Source organism: Gossypium arboreum, chromosome 1, assembly GCF_025698485.1.
Source record: "Gossypium arboreum isolate Shixiya-1 chromosome 1, ASM2569848v2, whole genome shotgun sequence".
Lineage (NCBI taxonomy): Eukaryota > Viridiplantae > Streptophyta > Magnoliopsida > Malvales > Malvaceae > Gossypium > Gossypium arboreum.
The window spans coordinates 29886394-29905838 of NC_069070.1; the positions used below are offsets into that span (position 1 = coordinate 29886394).

Below are 19445 nucleotides of genomic sequence, written 5' to 3' on the forward strand. Positions count from 1 at the left end.
TAAACTTTTCCAACAAGTTACCCAAATTTATATTGCATTCAATTGACTTAAGAACACTTTAAACATTCAAAAACATATCAATTCATACAACCTAAACCTTCTAACCAATATGCTATTCAAAGGCACCTCAAATCAAAACAAAACAATTTAAGATAAAATGTATACTTTCATGCCACAAATATATAACATTAGCTCACACCTAGCACAATTGTACACATTTCTATCCAATTTAAACATACCAAAGTTTTTCTCCAAACATTAACAATGCAAAAAGATTAAAAATTAACCACAATACAAGTGAACACATAACATTACCATGTCATTCACATCTTAATCTTACAAGTAACCACACCATACCTCAAAACATTTCTCACCCTGTTACATGTCATATAAGCCAAAATAAACATCCAATAACTACCAAAATCAACTGGATAGCGTGACTCAAAGGTTGATCAGATCAATCGTTCCACAAAATGATATCTACAAGAAAACATCAAGTAAAACATCAAGTAAAACAAGTAAGCTTATAAATCTTAATAAGTTCAAACGATAAAAATGGCAAATCTTACCTAACTAAACATGATAATTTAAACTATTAAAACTTAATGGTCAATATTTCCTGTCAGACACAATTTATAATTAGTGAGTTTACACACTTCGAGTACAAGCTTCATTTAATAATTTCATAAGAGGTTTATCATATTGAAAACAAGTTACCTCCAAGAATTCATGAATAATACAGGACCATCAAAAAATTCAACACAATACTTTAATACGAGAATCACTGCTCGATAAACGTTATATGGGTATGAGTACACAGGTAAACCAACAGAAACATGCCAAACGCTCGTAAGAGCTAGTCCAATCGAAAACATGCTTCAGCACCAAGTGCCCAGTCCGTAGGCTATACATCTGCCCCCGTAAAACACTAGTATCAGGATAGTATAACATGATGGTTTGTAACAAATGCTGAACTTCGGTATACTGAGGAAATAACTGTAAATCATGTAACATCTCCTCTCCACCAATTTCATATAACACGCAATATAATCCATTTGCATTACCAACTATACTCTATCCAACGTTCAACCGGCTCAAGAATAAAATTTTAAATCATATTTTCCAAACAATTTCATATCACCATTATAGTAGTTTAACAACCATTAATACAATTATAATTCATTAGGCATTATATATATAATTTTAAACTGAACTAACTTACTTAGGCTAAATTGCAGTAGTTGGGGAAGTTCGAGGACTATTCCGCTACTTTACTTTTTCCCCTATATAAAAAAAATCTTGATCTAAAATATAATTTATTTCATTTATTAGCTTAAATTTCATATATTAATTAATTTTAACATTTTTACCCTTTTATTTACAAAAATTACACAATTACCCCTAATTTTTACACTTTATGCGATTTAGTCCTTTAACCCAAAAATCATCAAATTAGCCACTTTTGAAAATCACTACATCCAGCGGAATATTTAAGGCTTCAAAACAGTCCTTAAAATACCACTATTTCACAATTACACCACGAGATTTTAACATTTTAATAATTGAATCCTTTAACTAAAAACTAACAAAAATCACTTTATAAAACAATCCAAAATCTCAACCAAGACTTCAAAATCATCACTAACATCAAGAACAATCAATATTCATCAATGAAAACATTAAAAAATTTGAACAGTTTCAAAAACAAAGGTACGAGTTAGCTAGACCTAATTGAAATAATCTCAAAAACATAAAATTCATTAAAAACGGGACTAAAAAACTCACTCATGCAAGGACATACACTAGCTGAACCTCCAAGCTCTCCCCTCCTATGGTGTTTCGGCCAAAACAATTCCAAATGAAAAAGATGATGAATTTTTTTAACTTTTCTTTTACTTAATTTTACTTTAATTACAAAAATGTCGTTATAACATGTTTTAATCAATTTTTTAATCTCAATTACTGCCCACTAACCATTGGGATGGTTTAATTACCATAATAAACCTCCTCTTTTAATAAAATATCAAATCGGCACTAAAACATCAATAACTATTAACTTTTGCAATTTTTACAATTTAGTTCTTTTTCTTTAATTAGTTGTATAAACGTTAAAATTTCTTAACAAGCTTTTAATACAACTTTAATGACCTCGTAAATATTATACGAATTATATTTACAGGCTGACATGTCTAAATTTTTGGTCCTAAAACCAATGTTCCATCACCACTGAAAAATGGGTTGTTATAGAGGATGTAAACAACATAAAAGGGAAAGGCATGGTAAGGGAGTTAAGTAAAAGATTGCATAAATTTAATCAGGTTAATGAGATTGGCAGTTAAATGTGTGAGGATGAGACAATACATAACATGATAACGGAGTCTAATAAGGTGTTCGAAGAAAGGCCAATTGGACTTGTGGAAGGGAAGAAAAGACAACGGGTTCAACAGATAGAGAGAAGTCATCATAACACTCATTCAGTTTCTACATTAGACAATGAATTATCAGCAGTCACTAGTAAAAAGGCTAGCCAGTCGCAATGAAAATCTTAAGTTTCGCAGCTTAGGGCAACTGTGAATAGTGAGACTTGTGAAGAACAACTTGAGATAGTTTCAGCCTCAACTTTTGTTTCTAATAGAGATAAAAGTTAACTCGAGAAGAATGGAAGCAATAAGAAGACATGTGGATTTACAAACAGAATTGATGTTAGTGTTGAAGGATTAAAAAGTAGACTTTCTCTTGGATGGAATGAAGGAATAATGATTAAGCTGAGGAGTTATTCTAATCCCCACATTGACACAAAAGTTATGGAGGATAGTGGGGAAGAGCACTGATGCTTTACGGGTTTTTATGGTTCACCAATAGAGCATCAAATGAGGGAATCGTAGAACCTGCTTAGCCATTTAAAGGGGAGCAGCCAGTTGTCGTACTTGTAATGGGGGATTTTAATGAAGTGCTATATTGTTTGAAAAAAAAGAGATAGATTAAGAGAGGAAAGACAAATGCTAGTGTTTAGGGGGGCTTTAGAGGATTGTGAGTTGAGTGATTTGGGTTTTTCATGTCATTGGTTTACTTGGGAGAGAGGTAGGCTTCCAAGTAACAATATTCGTGAGAGACTTGATAGAGGGGTGGAAAATCCATTATGGTGGGATAGATTCCCAAATTACTTAGTACATCATCAAAACCATGTGGTTCTAAGTACAATGACACGTGGTAGGGGAAGATTTGTGTATGGTGATATCCCGTTCTGATTCAATGTTGATTGGGTTTTGGAAAAAGATTTTGAAGAGTAGATACGCCAATGGTGGAATTTAGGGGAGAAAGATCTGCCAAAGAGATTAGAAGAATTGAAGTCAAAGTTGAAAATTCGGGCAAAGGATAATAATAAAACTCGTGCGAAGACTAGAAAGGAGTTAAAGCTGCGTCTAAATAGCTTAAATGAAGAAGATCCACATGAAAACAATTTGGCGAAAATAATGGAAGTTAGACTTACTTTAAACATAGAAGCCGACAAAAAAGTATTTTGAGAACAACGTGCTAGAGAAAATTGGTTACGTATGGAGGATCAAAAGACAAGTTTTTTCACAATTTTATAACATATCGCAAAAAAAAAATGAAATACAATCAAAAAGTTCATTCTTGCATCACAAGACCTTTAAATGAGGAACTTTGCAAGGATTTTAAGGAAGAAGGAATGGTAGAGGCGTCGAAAAGTATGACACCTCTCAAAGCATCCAAAAAAGACGGATAACCTGCTTTTTTCTTTCAAAAGTTTTGGCATATAGTTAAAAATAATATAGTTACTTATTGTCTTCAAGTGTTGAACAATGGCAATAATTTTGAAGAAATTAAGAAAGCCAACATTGTGATTATACCCAAAGTACAAGCTCCAACGAATTTGGGACAGTTCAGACCCATAAGCCTTTGCAATATCGTTTACAATATAATATCAAAAGTTTTGGTTAATAGGTTTCAGAAGGTGCTACATTTATGCATCGAAGAAACGCAAGGTGCTTTTGTCCCGGGAAGATAAATTACAGATAGCATTCTGATTGCTTATGAAATTCTACATTCTTTTAAAAAAAAAGAGTGAGGTGGTTCAGGTTCCTTTGCACTAAAATTAGAGACATCAATAAAGCCTATGACAAAGTGGAGTGGAATTATTTAGAAGATATGATGAAGATGTTAGGATTTTACAACAGATGGATAGAACTTGTGATAAGGTGTGTAAGGATTGTTTCTTATTCAATGGTGCTGACAAGGGTTAGAATTTAAACCAACGAGAAGAATAAGGCAAGGAGATCCTCTGAGTCCATATTTATTTATCATTTACGTATAGGGTTTCTCTAAATGCTAAATAAAGCTAAAAAAAAAGGGAAAAAAATGGAGGGGCTAGAGTGGGTAGAGGAGACTTATCAATTACCTACATTTTCTTTGCTAACAATAGCATATTATTTGGGGATGCAATGTTGGAAGAAGCAACGATGATGAAATCAGTGGTTAATGAGTACGAAAGTATTTCTGGTCAACAGGTGAATTTCGAAAAATCTCTGATTTTTTTAATAGAAATGTGCAAAATGAACTCAAAGAGAAACTAGGAGGGGTGTTGGGGGTTCGAATTTCAAATAACCTAGAAAAATATTTGGATTTACCTACGATGGTAGGAGAAGAAAAAAGGTCGTGTTCGTGAAGTTAAAAGAAAGATTTATTCAAAAGAAAAAAAAGAAGAGTTGGAGCACCCAGAATTTACCTATTGGTGGTAAAGAAATTTTACTAAAATAGTTTTACAACGCTTCCCATTTATGCTATGCAGTGTTTTAAGTTACCCATGTCACTTTACAGAGAGTTAGAAAGTCAGATGTGTAAATTTTGGTGGCAAAATTTAAAAAATAATAAGGGTATTCATTGGAGTACCTGGTTTACTATATGTAGTCCAAAGACGTTTGGGGGTTTGGGGTTTAGGGATCTTGCATTTTTTAATACTGTCCTATTGGCTAAACAGGGGTAGAAACTATTCACCCAACCTAATTGTTTGTTTGCGCGCGTAATGAAATTTAAATATTATCCTTGAGATAATTTTTTAAATGCAGGTTTAAGAGCTTACCCCTCTTTTATCTGGCACAGCCTTTGGAATGCGCGTAGTTCACTAAAAAAGGGAACGAGCTAGAGGATAAGAAACGACGAGGCAACAAACATCTGGAATGATGCTTGGCTACCTATCTCTGACAATGGAAGAGTGACTAGTCAGAATATAAACATCAACTAAAACAAAGTAGTAGATCTAATTTATAAAGACTTTTTTACATGGAACTATGATGCAGTTTGGCACTTACTAGAGAGGGAACAAGTCGAGGCAGTCCTTACTATTTCGTTGGTAAGTAGGACATAATAGGACGTACTGACATGGAGAGGAGATAAGTCGGGCGAGTACATAGTATAGAGCGGATGTAAACAGCTAATTATAGAAGAGCTACAACTATTGGATAATTTTAATACAAACCAAACAAATATAAAGGCCTATTTTACAAAATTTTGGAATCTCTCGATCCTCAACAAGATAAAGATAAAATTATGGAGAATAACAAACAATTATCTTTCGACGCTTAGCAATCTAAAAATTCGAGGACTCGGGAATGGTGTTGTGTGCCCAATTTGTTTAGAGGAAAAGGAAATTATGGAGCATCTATTTTGAGACTGTGAGTTCACACGGAAGGTCCTTTAAGGGGTTAGTGTATATTCCTCACAAATAAACACAGAACAAACATGGAAACAATGGTTAGTTCTTCTTTTTAGTAATAGTAACATTCAACAGTGTACAATCATGGCAATCTCATTTTAGGCAGTGTGGTATAATCGAAATAAATTCTACCATGAGGGGGAAAATGGGAGGGTACAAGAGGTTGTGGGATTTATAAAAACTTATGTGTTAGAATTGAATCAGATACAAACCATAACAGAGATTAATATGAAGACAAATGAGAACTTTTGGAGACCCCCGAAGGCAGAACAAATGAAGGTAAATTTCAATGCAATATTTCTTCAACAAGAATTGAAAGCAACAACAGGAATCATAATAATAAATTATGAAGGTTTTGTGATGGGATCGTGCACCTACCCTCTAGGAAGAAGTGGAACCCGACCACCGCGGTACAAAGGCATGTCTTTAGACTATCATATTTGGGGAAGGAATGGGGTTTCGAGACCTTGTTGTGAAAGGTGATACCTTAACTATTATTAAAAAATCAAGTCTGTTTCAGAGGATACATCGGTGATTGGTAACATAGTTGATGAAATAAAAAAGAAAAGACCTAGATTTCTTAACTTATATTTCAATATATCCCTCGGAAGGCAAATGAAGCAGCGCACACTCTCACAACACGAGGGCACAGTCTCTCTGGCACGATCTACTGAATGGAAGAGGTACCTTCGAAAGTAGAACCTAATGTCATCAAAGATCAAAAAAGGATCTTAGAACAATAAAGGTTTATTTTCGTCTTTCTGAGTTCGGGGATGGCTTATTTCTCCAACAAACTTAGTTTTGGAGTGGTCTAGTATGGTGTTTCAAAGGAAAACACAACGATGGCAATACACCAGTAGACTCCAATGTGTTTACAAATGTAGAAAAAAAGAAATGTGTTTAGGAAGAGAAAGGTTTTGTGGTTTAGTTGATAGGTTTTATTTAATTTTTAGGAATTAAGACTCTTTTCATTTCTTTAGTTAATGTTTTAGGAAAGCTCGAGGCACCTTCTCAGTTGCTAGCAGGCTTGTACAGCTATTAGGACAACTGTTTCTTTCCGTTTACCTTGTGTGTTTTAATTTTCTTTTTTTTCAATGCATATTGACTTTGTTTCAAAAAAAACTGAATGGTTTATTTTAATATATATATATATATATATATATATATATAAAGGTATACTTGCAAATTTGAAAAGTTTAAGTTCTTGGATAATTCTGATACTGACAAGTGGCACCATTAATTGCTTGACACTTCAGCTTTTTTAATATTATGATTAGTTGGCCCATTAGTATCTAACATTTTAATTGCTTTAATTTTAATGTTTTAAATAAATACTACTACTTTTCATATATGATAATTCATGGAGTTACACCCATCATGATTAGTTTTGAAATCAAATGATTATATTTGCATTTAAATTGTAGGTAATTTTGTCATTTATATTACTATTTAGTCGAGCAATGTACTTAATTTACTAAAAATATGATATTTTTAGCCCTAATTTTACTTTGTCAATTCTTTAGTGGATTAATTATTGATGTTGGATGCTATAAAAAAGGCTTAACAATAAATTTGGCCACTAACATTTGCATGTCTTGTCAAAATGACCCTAATTGTATTTTTTAGTTGTTTTTGGCCATCAACCTTTGTTCTTTTTTTCAATCGCTTTTCTAATGATTTAATGAAAATACCATTAAAAAAGTTGAAGGGGACGATATGGAATTTCATATGTGGAATATTTTAATGATATATAATTTATTACTTATAATACATTAAATTAAACCTTTTGAAAGAAAACAAATATTAAAACATTGAATTTATTTATTAAATATGTTAGACAAAGCATATTGAAAAAAAATAAAGGTTGATGGTCAAAAAAGACTTAAAATCAATCTTATCTGCGTTGAAACTTTTTTTTGTGTTTTCGAAGAAATTGAGTTGGTTTTTGTGTAAAAAAAAGAGTTGATAAAAAGCGACTTCGGTAACTTCTATAGTATTGAAGAGTAGGAAATATAGAGAGTGCTTAGGGTTACGTAAAAGCAAAAAATTAAATTAAATAATTATATAATTTTTATTTTAATTAAAGGTAGGTCCAAGTTTTTTTTCAAAATAGTTTAAATAAATTAAATATTAATGTTTAACATTATGTATAAATTATGGTTAAATTGTTTATATTTGTTATTATGTATATTTTGTTTTGTGATTTGATGTATATATAATTTAGCATTCATGAAAGTTAATACTTTTTACATTATATGTTTTTAAACTAATATTTATTTATAATGTTCATTATAATTTTAAATATTTCATAAAATTATATTTTATCGCTTGTAATATATGTTGATTAAACAAAAAAATTACAATAATAACTTGTGCATCCCACGACAAAGAAAACTAGTTGCATTTTTGAATAAAATTATCAAAAATCGAAAATATTTTCTTTTGAAAATTAATTATCGAAAATATTGATATGCAAATATGGTTGTTACAAGTTCCTTTATACTGCTAAAAATAATTACTTACAAAAAGAAAGGGCCCGTTAGCACATAATTTAGAGCTCATAGTCCCTCAAACAAATCAAAGAATCAGTAAAATAATATATATATATATATATATATATATATAAATTTGATATCTATAAGCTGTGATCCAACAAAATATTAAACCCCAGCCACTTGTTGGGACCTGACTGGATTTGACCCTAAATTAACGAACCCTTTGAACTGATAGCACTCTAATACACTTCCAAATCTAAGATGGGTCCAGACCCACATGCAGGGAAGGGGACCAACGAACCTTAGCCTGTTGCAGCAACAGCCATGAATTCAGTCCCTGGTTAAAGCTTGCTGAATCTTTGGAGGGGTCTTATAATCGAATAGGTAGACCATAATTGAGGTAGGTTCGAATCCGTCCATCCCAGCCTGCAGTAACTATCACAAGTCCCCACTTGTGGGAACTCAACATGCTTTGATAGGCACTTTTCAAAACCTTTAACTCGAACTTGCACACGTCAGATGCAACTGTCACCGGACTCGCATTGGGGAGTGTCTCTTCAGGCCAAGTTGGAGACCCCTTTGTTAATGACTCCAATAGAACCCGCGTTAAAGAGAAACAATCTGGTGAAGAATTAGGCATAGGTTGTTCCGGCTCCACTTTTGGACTTTGATGTTTCTGCCCGCTTGGGTGGCTGTTTCTCCTCACATCCCCACCACCCAGTTCTAGGGATGTAAGTGTTGCAGGAATGGTCTCGATTCCACGCCAAGGTATAGCAACCGATGCATTGTGGGAGAGGAAACTCTCGCAAGACGAAATGCTTTTCACCTTGGAACTGTTCTTCTCCTGGTTGGCGTAATTCCAGATGTAGATATTGGAATCCTCGCTGGCTGAGATGATCTGTTTCCCATCTTGGCTAAAAGTTGCAGATATCTGACTCGTTGCAACTCGAAAGCCGGATGCTGGAAGATGAAAAGAAGCGAAATCAACTACTACCTCGTGATCATAAACAACAGATTATATAAACAGAAGTATGAAATACTCACCCTTCACTTTGCATATGACATCTCTCCCGGACACGACACGGACAAGTGAATCAGCTGAAGTAATGATCACTTTACTTGGATCAGTAGGAGAGAACTACAAAGTGAAACAGCAATATGTAAGCCTTCACCTGGGAGAAAAAAATATAATGAAAAAGAAATGTAAGGATTAAATTTAACCACCTCGAAGCCAGTTATCCTTTTTCCAGGTAACTTTTTTTTGCCTTGTAAATATATCGGTTCATCAAGTTGAAGTCGAGTACCTATAGGAACAGTTAAAATTATTCACCGAGGTTTAAGCAGAAACTACTAGCAACAAAAGGACCATTGGTGCAGAACACTATGTTTAATGCAAAACCGACCACCTTAGGCCTTAGCTAGTTGGATGAACTTAATATTATCCCATGATTAAATCTTTTTTTAACGGCTATATACTCGTATTATCAGAATTCAATGTTCAATAGCCCCATTAATGTACTATAAAATCCTGGCTTCCGTACATGAACATACCTATTATATCATAGAAGCGGCAGCTGCCAGTCATTGAACCAACAATTCCTCCCTACAATAATCAAACATTATTATTTTTTAAATCTATTAAATTTCAGGAAAGAAACCAAAATTTTCAACAAGCTAATAAAAGCAAAAGATTCGACAAACCTTTCCATCAGGCCGATAACAAACAGCAGTGACTATATCCCTTACATCTGTATAATCAATGACTCGACAACGAAGCACTTCCCAAATGCGAACTTTGCCATCAATTGAACCACTGATGAAATAATTGTCATCCACAGGGTTGAAGGCAACAGAAGTTACTACAGAATAATACACATGTTAATGTCATGTAATGAAAGACGATGACCAGCTAACAAAACAAAAAAATGTAATTAACTACTATTTCTGTACAGCTTGGATTAGGGTTATGGAAGGCCTACCATAATTGTTATGAGAAAAAACCCTCAAGCATCCATCGTATCCCACTTGCCACAGACGAACGGTCATGTCGACAGAAGATGACAGTAGAAACTACAATAAAGGATATATATTACATTTTTATCTGTCAATAGAGACCGAAAGCAACTTAACAAGGAAGATGAAGTCTAGGAACTTTACCCCTTTCTTAGACCACGAAAGAGACAAAATTTCTGCGCTGTGCCCTTGGAATTCATGCACAGGCTTCTCCAAAACTCGGAAGACCTTGGGTGGGAAAATGACGCAAGTTGAATCAGATGATCTCCTTAACCTCTTTATTTTATCTATATTTTGTTTATCGACATTAAGAGGAATCAGCTGTGAGAGATGATTCATTCTGAAGTAAAGACATGATGGATCAAGATCTTGGATATCAAATTTGTCTAAACTGTCATCCTCAACAATCTTCCATACACGCACAATACAATCTTCACCTGCAGTTGCTAGGAATTCGCCATCCAGACTGAACTTCATCGTCAAGATGGACCCTTCATGTGCTACAAATTCTTGCCCACAATAGAGGGAAGACAACTCCTTGGAATGCTTGCTAGATGGATGAGGTCTTACCCTTTTCATCCTTTCCCCGGGCACCGAATCATGATTACCAGGCATCGATGAAACATCAACATGTCTATCAACAATATGAGCCATGGCACCTAATTTTCTTAACCAACTCCTTTTCACTTTCCTTTTCACATCTATTGCAGGTCTTCCCTTGACCTCCCCATCCAAGTGCCGCTCAACCAAAGGAGACAACATAGTAGTTCGCTCAGACACTTGGGAACAAACAGATCTACTTGAACTTGAACTTTGTAAACAGCTTTTTATTCCATTCTGACACTGTTCAACTGTTACTGATTCCACTTGACCATCCAAATTATCGGCTTGACATGCAAAATGATCCTCAGGTTGTTGAGCATCATCGAACCGAGAAGACACCAAGGACTGGTTGGATGAAACCCCATGTTCAAGACCTGAAGTCCTCAACACAGCTCCACTATCTAGTGAGATTCTAGAAATTCCCAATTCAAGTTCATCCCTGTCGGAACTACCAGGAACCTCCCCGGTAATCGAATTCCCATCGAAACTTAGATCCATCCATCTTCTAAAGTTATGCCGACGCTTATCAACACTTTGTGGGAACGCAGACCAGAACTCGAAATGATCAAAACTATCCAAAAAATCATTAACTAAGCCTAAATCAGGACTAGGACCACATTCCTCAGATGCAGAAGAAATCTCCTCCCTGCTATCAAAGAATTTATCATCTTCTTCTTCTAAATAACTCCCCATTATATACCCTTGTTTTCTCTTCTCTCAATCCATGAAAATCCTGAAACATCAAGTCACTACTAAGTTTTCGCCCTCAATCTAAGAATTCTTTTGTTTTTTAATTTCATATTTTCCCTTATATTATTTCAAGAACAACATAAATGATAAAACCAGCGACAAACGTGTAAGAAGAAACATAAAAAGGACATGTATTTGCAGGAAATTCTCAAACACCAAAAGACAAAGATGAGAGGGCTTTAAAGAAACAAAAAAAAAAAAAGAAAAAAAGAAGAAGAAGAAGAAGACCCAAATCGATAAAACAAAAGAAATAGAAACCCAGAAAAAAGAAGAGATATACTCACCAGGGTCACCACGAAATAATTGGTCAAAACCCCAGAATTCCACAGATTTCCTCAGTTGAACAAACACCCTCTTCCCCCTTCTTTCTTTCTCTCACAACAAATACAGCCAAAATAATAAAATAATAATAAATGAAAGCAAAAACAAGTGTTGAGAATGGCGTAAACACAAAGGAGGAGAAGATCCAAATTCCTAAAGGGGGGTTGATAGGTGGTGGTTTATTTGTTTCTGTATCTGTTCTGTCTGGGTCTGCTTTATTTCTCTCTCTTTGAAGTCAATTGCTTTGGTTAGTCCGTTGGTCTGTTTTTTGCTTTTTTGGCTTTGGTGATTTTCTTTCTCTTACCAAAGTTAAAATAATATTAGTAGTGTGTGTTGAGTTCTTTCTAATCGCCATCTCTTTTAAGACAGCAGTTAAGTTTCACGACTTGAATCATATTTTATTCCTAAAACTAGCCAAAATGAAAATTGAAAAAGAGCGTTCAACAAAATCCAAAATTTTGAAAAAGAGACGAATATTATAACCGTGTGACTTGCACTTTCGTCCCGGCCTTCACACAGTAGCTAACGACTTTTTTCTTTTTTTTAAGGGGTAAACTACAACCATACTCACCCAAATTCAACTATTTACTCACTTAATTTTTCGATTTAGTCACCCAACTATTAATTTCAGTTAAGTGAATAGAATAAAGCTAGTTTGGATATTTTAATATTTACACATTTTATTAATTTACTTATAAATCTAAAAATTTAATAAATTTAATCATTCGTGTTTATAAAATTTATCATTTTAGTCTAAATTCTAAAAATCACTAAATTTAACCTCAATATTTTTAATTTTTCAATTTAGTTCTAATTTTAATTATTTTAAACAAGAAAAATATTTTAAAATTCATTTCTTATATTCTTTAACGTAACTCCATAATCCACCGAACAAGAAGAGTATTAAACACCATTTGTATCATGCTCATTTTAAACTGTCACCTTCATGAATATGGTAAAAAAGTAGCCGGCTTAAATCCAACTATCTAAGTGTGATGTTTTTTATTAATATCATATTATTTAATTAAATTACTCTAAAAAATAGCACTTTTTAATCATTACAAAACATTTTTTTTTATTTTTTTTATTTTAAAAATATACAAAGACCTAATGTTTGGGCGGAAAAAACAACACAAAGTGAAATCTTTCACGAAATGAAAAACTTAGAAAAGGTTTTTTCCCCCTGCTTTTTTTGACTTGGACATGCTATCAATAACTTTCAATCTTAGGTAGTCCAAGCACGTCGCTCAAACGACTAAAGTCAAGCTGAACTAAACTAAAGAATATAATTTTGTGAATTCCATGTCTCATGGAATTGTCCAACTTCATCTCTCACTAATATCCATAAATTCATTTCGTGTTGATTTCTTTTTGAATAATTTGTTATATTTCTCTTTTGTTGTATTTTTCTATTTCTAATTTATTTATACTTATTAGGTTTTTAATTACTTTTATAAATTTTATCCAAAAAATGAACATTTTAATATTTTAACTTTTTTGAAATTTTAGAATTATAACTAAATTGATAAATTTTATAAATGTTGAATGTTAAGTTTATTGATTTTTTTTTAGAGTTACAATTAAAATGAAAATTTTTTAACATTAAGGGTAAAATTTATTATTATACCAATAAAAATCCACATTAGCTTTCCGTTACTCATCTAACAACAACTAACGAGAGAATGATTAAAATATTTTCATTTAGAAAAGTTCAATGATTGAATAAAAAAGTTAATACTTTAGTGACCAAAATGGAATCGAAGGCATAGTTAGGAGATTAATTTTGTAGTTTACTCTTTATTTAAACAAAATTAAAAAGTCAAAAGTTGGGAAAAAAAAAAAGGGGTAAAATTGTATTGCATTGTTAAGTCTTTCTCATTGCCCTAAGCGCGTTTTCATAAATAAATAAAACCATTATAGAGGAAAAAGAACGCTAATTGACAAGAATTTTTTACCATAAATGCCATTTCATCATCCATAGGCTAAAATTCAAATAAATTTCATTATGGTTTTACTAACACATTTATTCACCATAAATTGATGCTATAAATGCTTGTATAAGATCATAAACGTGAATATTCAGGAGACAGTAACAATCAAGTTCAGTAAGAGCAAAAGTGGAGTCGTAGCTCCTTTCATTCACTACAGTCCCTTTGATGGTACACATGAAGTATCTGTTTATTCTAGATCTCTTTCAACAAATTCTTGCAATCATCAAGCAATTTATTGTTAGAATGAAGGCTAATAACAAAACTCAATGATTAGATTTGTAATGTTTGTTTGTGTTGGATAAATTGAGTGGAAACTATAGTTCCAGAGACTATATAAAATTAAACAGTAAATTTTAAGGCGCAAATGACGCTTTTTAAATAGAACTATTTGTCTCAATTCCAAAATTGTTAGAGGGTTAAGATAAAGATTTTCTTGAAATACAACAAAGTTTTTTAATTTCCTTTTATTAATAAAATCGAGAAATTAATTAACTCTTACTCTAATATGTGAAATTGGATTGATTGTAATAATACTCTCAATAGACACTATTAAAAAGCCATAACCGTTTACATTTGATTTCTATTAGACATACTTCTTAAAAAAACATATCTCACGGAAAACAAATGTATCATTTGGATAAATCATCACTTTTTAATAAGTGCTTATGAATAGTGATGAATTTATGGATTCACAATTACAATTTCCAGCAATTTGGCCATGCAACCGTATTTAAAGCATGGTTAATATATCAGGATTTGTGCTTTTAGTGACTTTGTCATGTAATTTTGGAACTCAGTAAATAAAAATATTTTTTCTTGATTACTTGATGTTTTTTGTATGGACGTAGACGTGGAACTCAAAATTCGAAAATATTTGTAAATCATTAATATCAACAAATCGGGAAGAGAACATGTTTATATATATATAGAAGTAAATAAAATAAATTATCATATGCCATCTCTAATCAACTTGTAGCTAACAATAAATTGGACGGTTCTATTTAAAAACATGGATAATACGAAAAAAGAAGAAGTGAACCTCTCATTCTTGAAAAGAAATGGTTAAGTTTATAAAATCTTTTACAATGTTTGGCAAAGTCAAAGTGTTTATAGACCTCTCAATGCTAAAGTTTAAAACAAATATAAATTTCTAAAATTAATTAAAATTAGAGTTTACTAGAATCTTCAAATAAATATACATTTAATGTCGTAGATTAAGATAAAATTGTAGCTAAATTATCCTAAATAAAAATTTAATTTAAAAAGTTAAATAATTAAATGGAGAAAATTAATAGTTGATGAAGAAAGTAAAATAAAAACCTTAGTGAGCGACTAAAATACAACCAAAAGCTTAGTTGGTGTTTACTCTTTCATCGTAACAAAAAGCATAAAAAACAAAAAAACACTAATCAAAGAAGCTTTAAATTTTTGTTTCCTTTAAAGTACAATTTTGGTGATAATGTGCCTTAAAATTTTTCTCATCTTTTTTCCCAGCCTTTCAGTTTTTCTATGTAAGTGTGGTTATGAGTAGTGAGATCACCTCGTTAATCAAGTGGCAATCCATATAATGATAAAACTAATATGGTTTTCTTCTTTGGGAATCTCAATAATAATAATAATAATAATTTTTGATTAATCATGATTTTATTATTAAAAAACGTGCATGCGGTTTTTTTTTTAACTTAAATGGTCACATAATATATTATATTTAGACGTGTGGATTAGATTAATTCGTTTAGTAAAATTCAAGATATCACGATATAATACATTAAAATAAAGCATAGTATAATGTTTCTAAATAAAATATATAGTACCTTATTGTTTTTTATCAAAATAATCCTTTAAATGATTTTAAATTATATTCATTTTCTAATTATTATTTTAGTGTATATCAGTATTACTATAAAATTATTATTATTATTATTTAAATGCGTAAGTTTTATTTATTGGATTGTGAAATTATATGTTTATAAATAGTGATTCAACTCTATACATCAATGTTTGTTAACTAGTAAGGGTTTGACTTTATGCATGAAAAGAAATATGAAAGATTATGTTAGCTTTAGAGAAATCTAATTTAAGTAGACATCAAATTTTATGTGATTTTAAATACCAAATAAAAACAATAAATATAAAAATAGTAAAGGAAGCCAAATCCTGTAGAAATACTTTTTTTACACTCACTAACTACTTAAATAAATTGAGCGCAAAAAGTTGTATTTATCATCTAATATTTTGTTATTCATTTAATGATCATAATACAGTTTTCTTTTTAAAAGAAAAAGTTCTAATTATATTAAGTTAGAAAGTATCATCCAACACTAATCGGTGGATAAGATCTGGATAGCCAAGCCAAAATCTAAACCAACATTCCCATCCATTAACCAATGTGCCAAGCAATAAGCTACACGATTGGCTAACCTATGAGAAAGGGAAAGCCTAACATCATCAAAAGAATTGCAAATGCTTAAGCCCACTCTAGCAATACGATCATAAAGGGATAAATCAAGAGTTTGATTGTTGAACTTTTAATAATAAAAGCAAAATAAAACTCGAAAATAGCCCTAGAAAAACCCTTCACAAGTGCCTTCTGGGCAGCATAAGCCAAGGCGATAGCCTCAACTAAAGGGGCGCCAAAAGACTCGATGATTGAACAAGCATAATCGACTAGCACCATGTCTTCATGGTCATGAACAATGGCACCTCAAGAAGCAACTCTAGTCTTTGCATCCTATGTCGCGTCAACATTGATTTTGATCGCATCTTTACTAAGCAGAAACCATCAAGCCACAGTCAGACTTCAAGGTAACAACGACGCATAAAGAAGGTTATGCACCCAAAACTTATGTTGGTTCGAACTAGCTCTTAAAACTACATCTTGTCAAAAAGAAACCTACATTTGAATTGTAATACCTCTCACTCGTATTCAATGCCAAAATAGGATTACGGAGAATTACCAAACTTATAAAATATTTAAACATGTAATTCACATATAATTTCATATTTCATGCAAACATTATTCAAGCTTAAGCATAATGTCCTTGTAACGAGCCTACGAGGTCTAAAACATGCTTTGGGAGTGGTTCAGGACTAAACCAATAACTTAGGAAACTTTCACGAAACCTTGAAATTTTTTCTCAAAACAAGGGACACACGCCCGTGTCACAAGCCGTGTGGGCATTCGAAATGGAAGCACATGGTCGTGTCCCAGCCCATTTCTAACTCCGTGTAACTCTCTGACTTGGGTCACACGTCCAACACACACACCCGTGTGGCTAGCCAGTGTGCCCTAAAAATGGCCATACGCGCCCGTGTGCCAGGCCGTGTGCTAGGCCGTGCCAAACCTATAGGGTATATTGACTTATGCTACACGGCCAAGTCACACGCCCGTGTGTGAAACCGTGTGGAGCATACTAACTTGGTTTCAAATTCAACACTAGGGGACACACGACCGTGTAGCATGACCGTGTGTCACACACGGCTAAGACATACGCTCGTGTCTCTGTCCGTGTGGACAAAAATAGACTATTCACTAAGCCATTTTGCCACCCAATTTGGTACATACCTACATTAAACCAATTGGCACCAATACAAGGCATAAATAAACATTCTATTAGCATTTTTCAAGCATAATTTATACCATCTCAACATCAACCAATACAAACACATCAATACCATATTATACCATTCAATTTCATACCAAAATTCACTTGTACAACACATCTATATGCACTATTTCATCTAAACATTCCTTTGTCTAGAACCACAAGCATAACAATCTCAAATTCAACCATTAGGTATTTAAGCTAATAATCCACAATCAACCCTTCACCAAGCAATATAACCCACATCACAAAATGGCATTAGCACACATATATATATACATCACCAACTAAGCCAAATAGGTCAACTTACATGGCCATGAACAACATTATATACATAGCATTTATAAGCCAACACAAATGGCCAAATTCATTACAATACTTATACCAAAATGACCAAAGTCCCTATAAATGCCATATACTTAAAATACCAAAGTTCATAAATACCAAGTGATAGGTAGATAGTGTGAAGCGATCTCCGACGATCCCCAAATTCGAGCTAGCCTTAAATTCATTATAAAACATAGAAAAATAAACGATGTAAGCTATAAAGCTTAGTAAGCTTGTATGAAATAAACTCGATATAATCATATCCATAAAATTCAACAATTGATTATAGATACATGAATTCACATCAACTAACAAACCTTTCAATTACTCATTCACAAAACTATACACTTTCTTCGCCATTTTTTTGATTCAAAGCTAATATGGTTTATGTACATACCTGTACCATCTCGTACCAATCTCATTCTCAACCACATCATTCATTTACCCGTTGAACCATTCAGAATAGAAGTCGGATACTCAGGAGTCTTGCACTTTAAGTACCTATACCATGGCCCAAAGCCAAATAAAGGTAACTATATTCGAAGTACTGATATCATGGCCTGAAGCCAAATCAGCCGATAATCATGGCCTGAAGCCAAATCAATGTCTCTCCTAATAACATGTCACTAGTATCCTAAACTATTTCTAAGGTTCAACTGAGATTTCGAATGCCAAATTACCATCGAGTCATTGTCAAACTTATTCGAAGTCTCGTATTCACAACTTATATAATATCAAAGCATTTAAAATACACTTATAATGAAATTTATCACATACGAACTTTGTAACCTCCCAAACCCGACCTAGACATTATGGTCAAATCGGGAAGGCCATATTGGACACCTTAGTGTCGAACTTACACTAACGATAGTTAAAAACCCTTAAGTACTTCTTTTTATAAAACCGTGGTTTCTATTGTTATCTTTGGAAAACGTCCATCTACTCAGTCCAACCCTGCTTAGGTCAAATTAGCGAATTAGGTGAGTTTTTGTAAAACCTTACTGATGGTGTTGCCTTTGAAAGATCATTTTGTTATCTTCTTAGCAGTAGAAATGTGCCATTACTAGTCAAATTATTAATTTAGTCATATATCATGCATAGTCCATTTTAACATATTATAAAAACCATGTATCTATACCAAAGATGCATGTCATGCATGCATGAAAAACCCCAAAATCTTGAACAGTCCCCAACCACAGTTTAAAGAAACTTAACAATCCAAAATCGAATAATAATAATAAAAAAATAACCTAAACATATAATTAAATTAAAATAATATGACGATGTAAAGTCTAAAGTCCGCCGTACATCCACATGCTAATTCCGATCCTAAGTTCGATCATTACTTGAGAAGTTGAGGTAATAGGGTGAGCTTAACTAGCTCAGTGTGAGACTAAACGAGTATTAAGCATTCATATATGCAATTTCATGGAGGTACCAAAAGCACAATCAAACATTAACAATAATAATTTTCAAGTGTACATGATCGTGAAAAATGCACATGTGAGATCCTACCCATACCATCCGCTACACACCACGAGTTTCCCAAAACCCGTTTGCCAAACTCCAACGTATATAAGCGATGCTCGATGTGGTAAAACCACCA

The 19445-nt window shown here is 32.7% G+C and overlaps 1 protein-coding gene and 1 long non-coding RNA gene across 2 annotated transcripts; both read right to left on the reverse strand.

Annotated features, from left to right (window-relative positions):
• Positions 1-244: 244 nt before the first annotated feature.
• LOC128295406 (uncharacterized) lies at positions 245-6713 on the reverse strand. The gene is made up of 3 exons (XR_008285863.1): positions 6113-6713; positions 5102-5219; positions 245-480 (listed from the first exon to the last, which is right to left on the reverse strand). It is a non-coding gene; the product is annotated as an uncharacterized LOC128295406 (long non-coding RNA).
• Positions 6714-8169: 1456 nt separating this feature from the next.
• Positions 8170-12387, reverse strand: LOC108476945 (uncharacterized). The gene is made up of 8 exons (XM_017779325.2): positions 11880-12387; positions 10387-11578; positions 10209-10299; positions 9931-10088; positions 9781-9832; positions 9454-9533; positions 9274-9367; positions 8170-9189 (listed from the first exon to the last, which is right to left on the reverse strand). The coding sequence occupies exons 2-8, from the start codon at positions 11536-11538 to the stop codon at positions 8600-8602; spliced, it is 2217 nt and encodes a 738-aa protein (XP_017634814.1). The 5' UTR covers positions 11539-11578; positions 11880-12387; the 3' UTR covers positions 8170-8599.
• Between the last annotated feature and the right edge of the window lie 7058 nt (positions 12388-19445).

Coding starts and splice junctions, on each gene's coding strand:
- LOC108476945 (XM_017779325.2), bottom strand. CDS start 11,538: ATGGGGAGTTATTTAGAAGAAGAAGATGATAAATTCTTTGATAGCAGG. Junction 9,833..9,930: donor GTTATCGGCCTGATGGAAAG/GTTTGTCGAATC, acceptor TGATTATTGTAG/GGAGGAATTGTTGGTTCAAT. Junction 9,190..9,273: donor TGTCATATGCAAAGTGAAGG/GTGAGTATTTCA, acceptor TTCATCTTCCAG/CATCCGGCTTTCGAGTTGCA.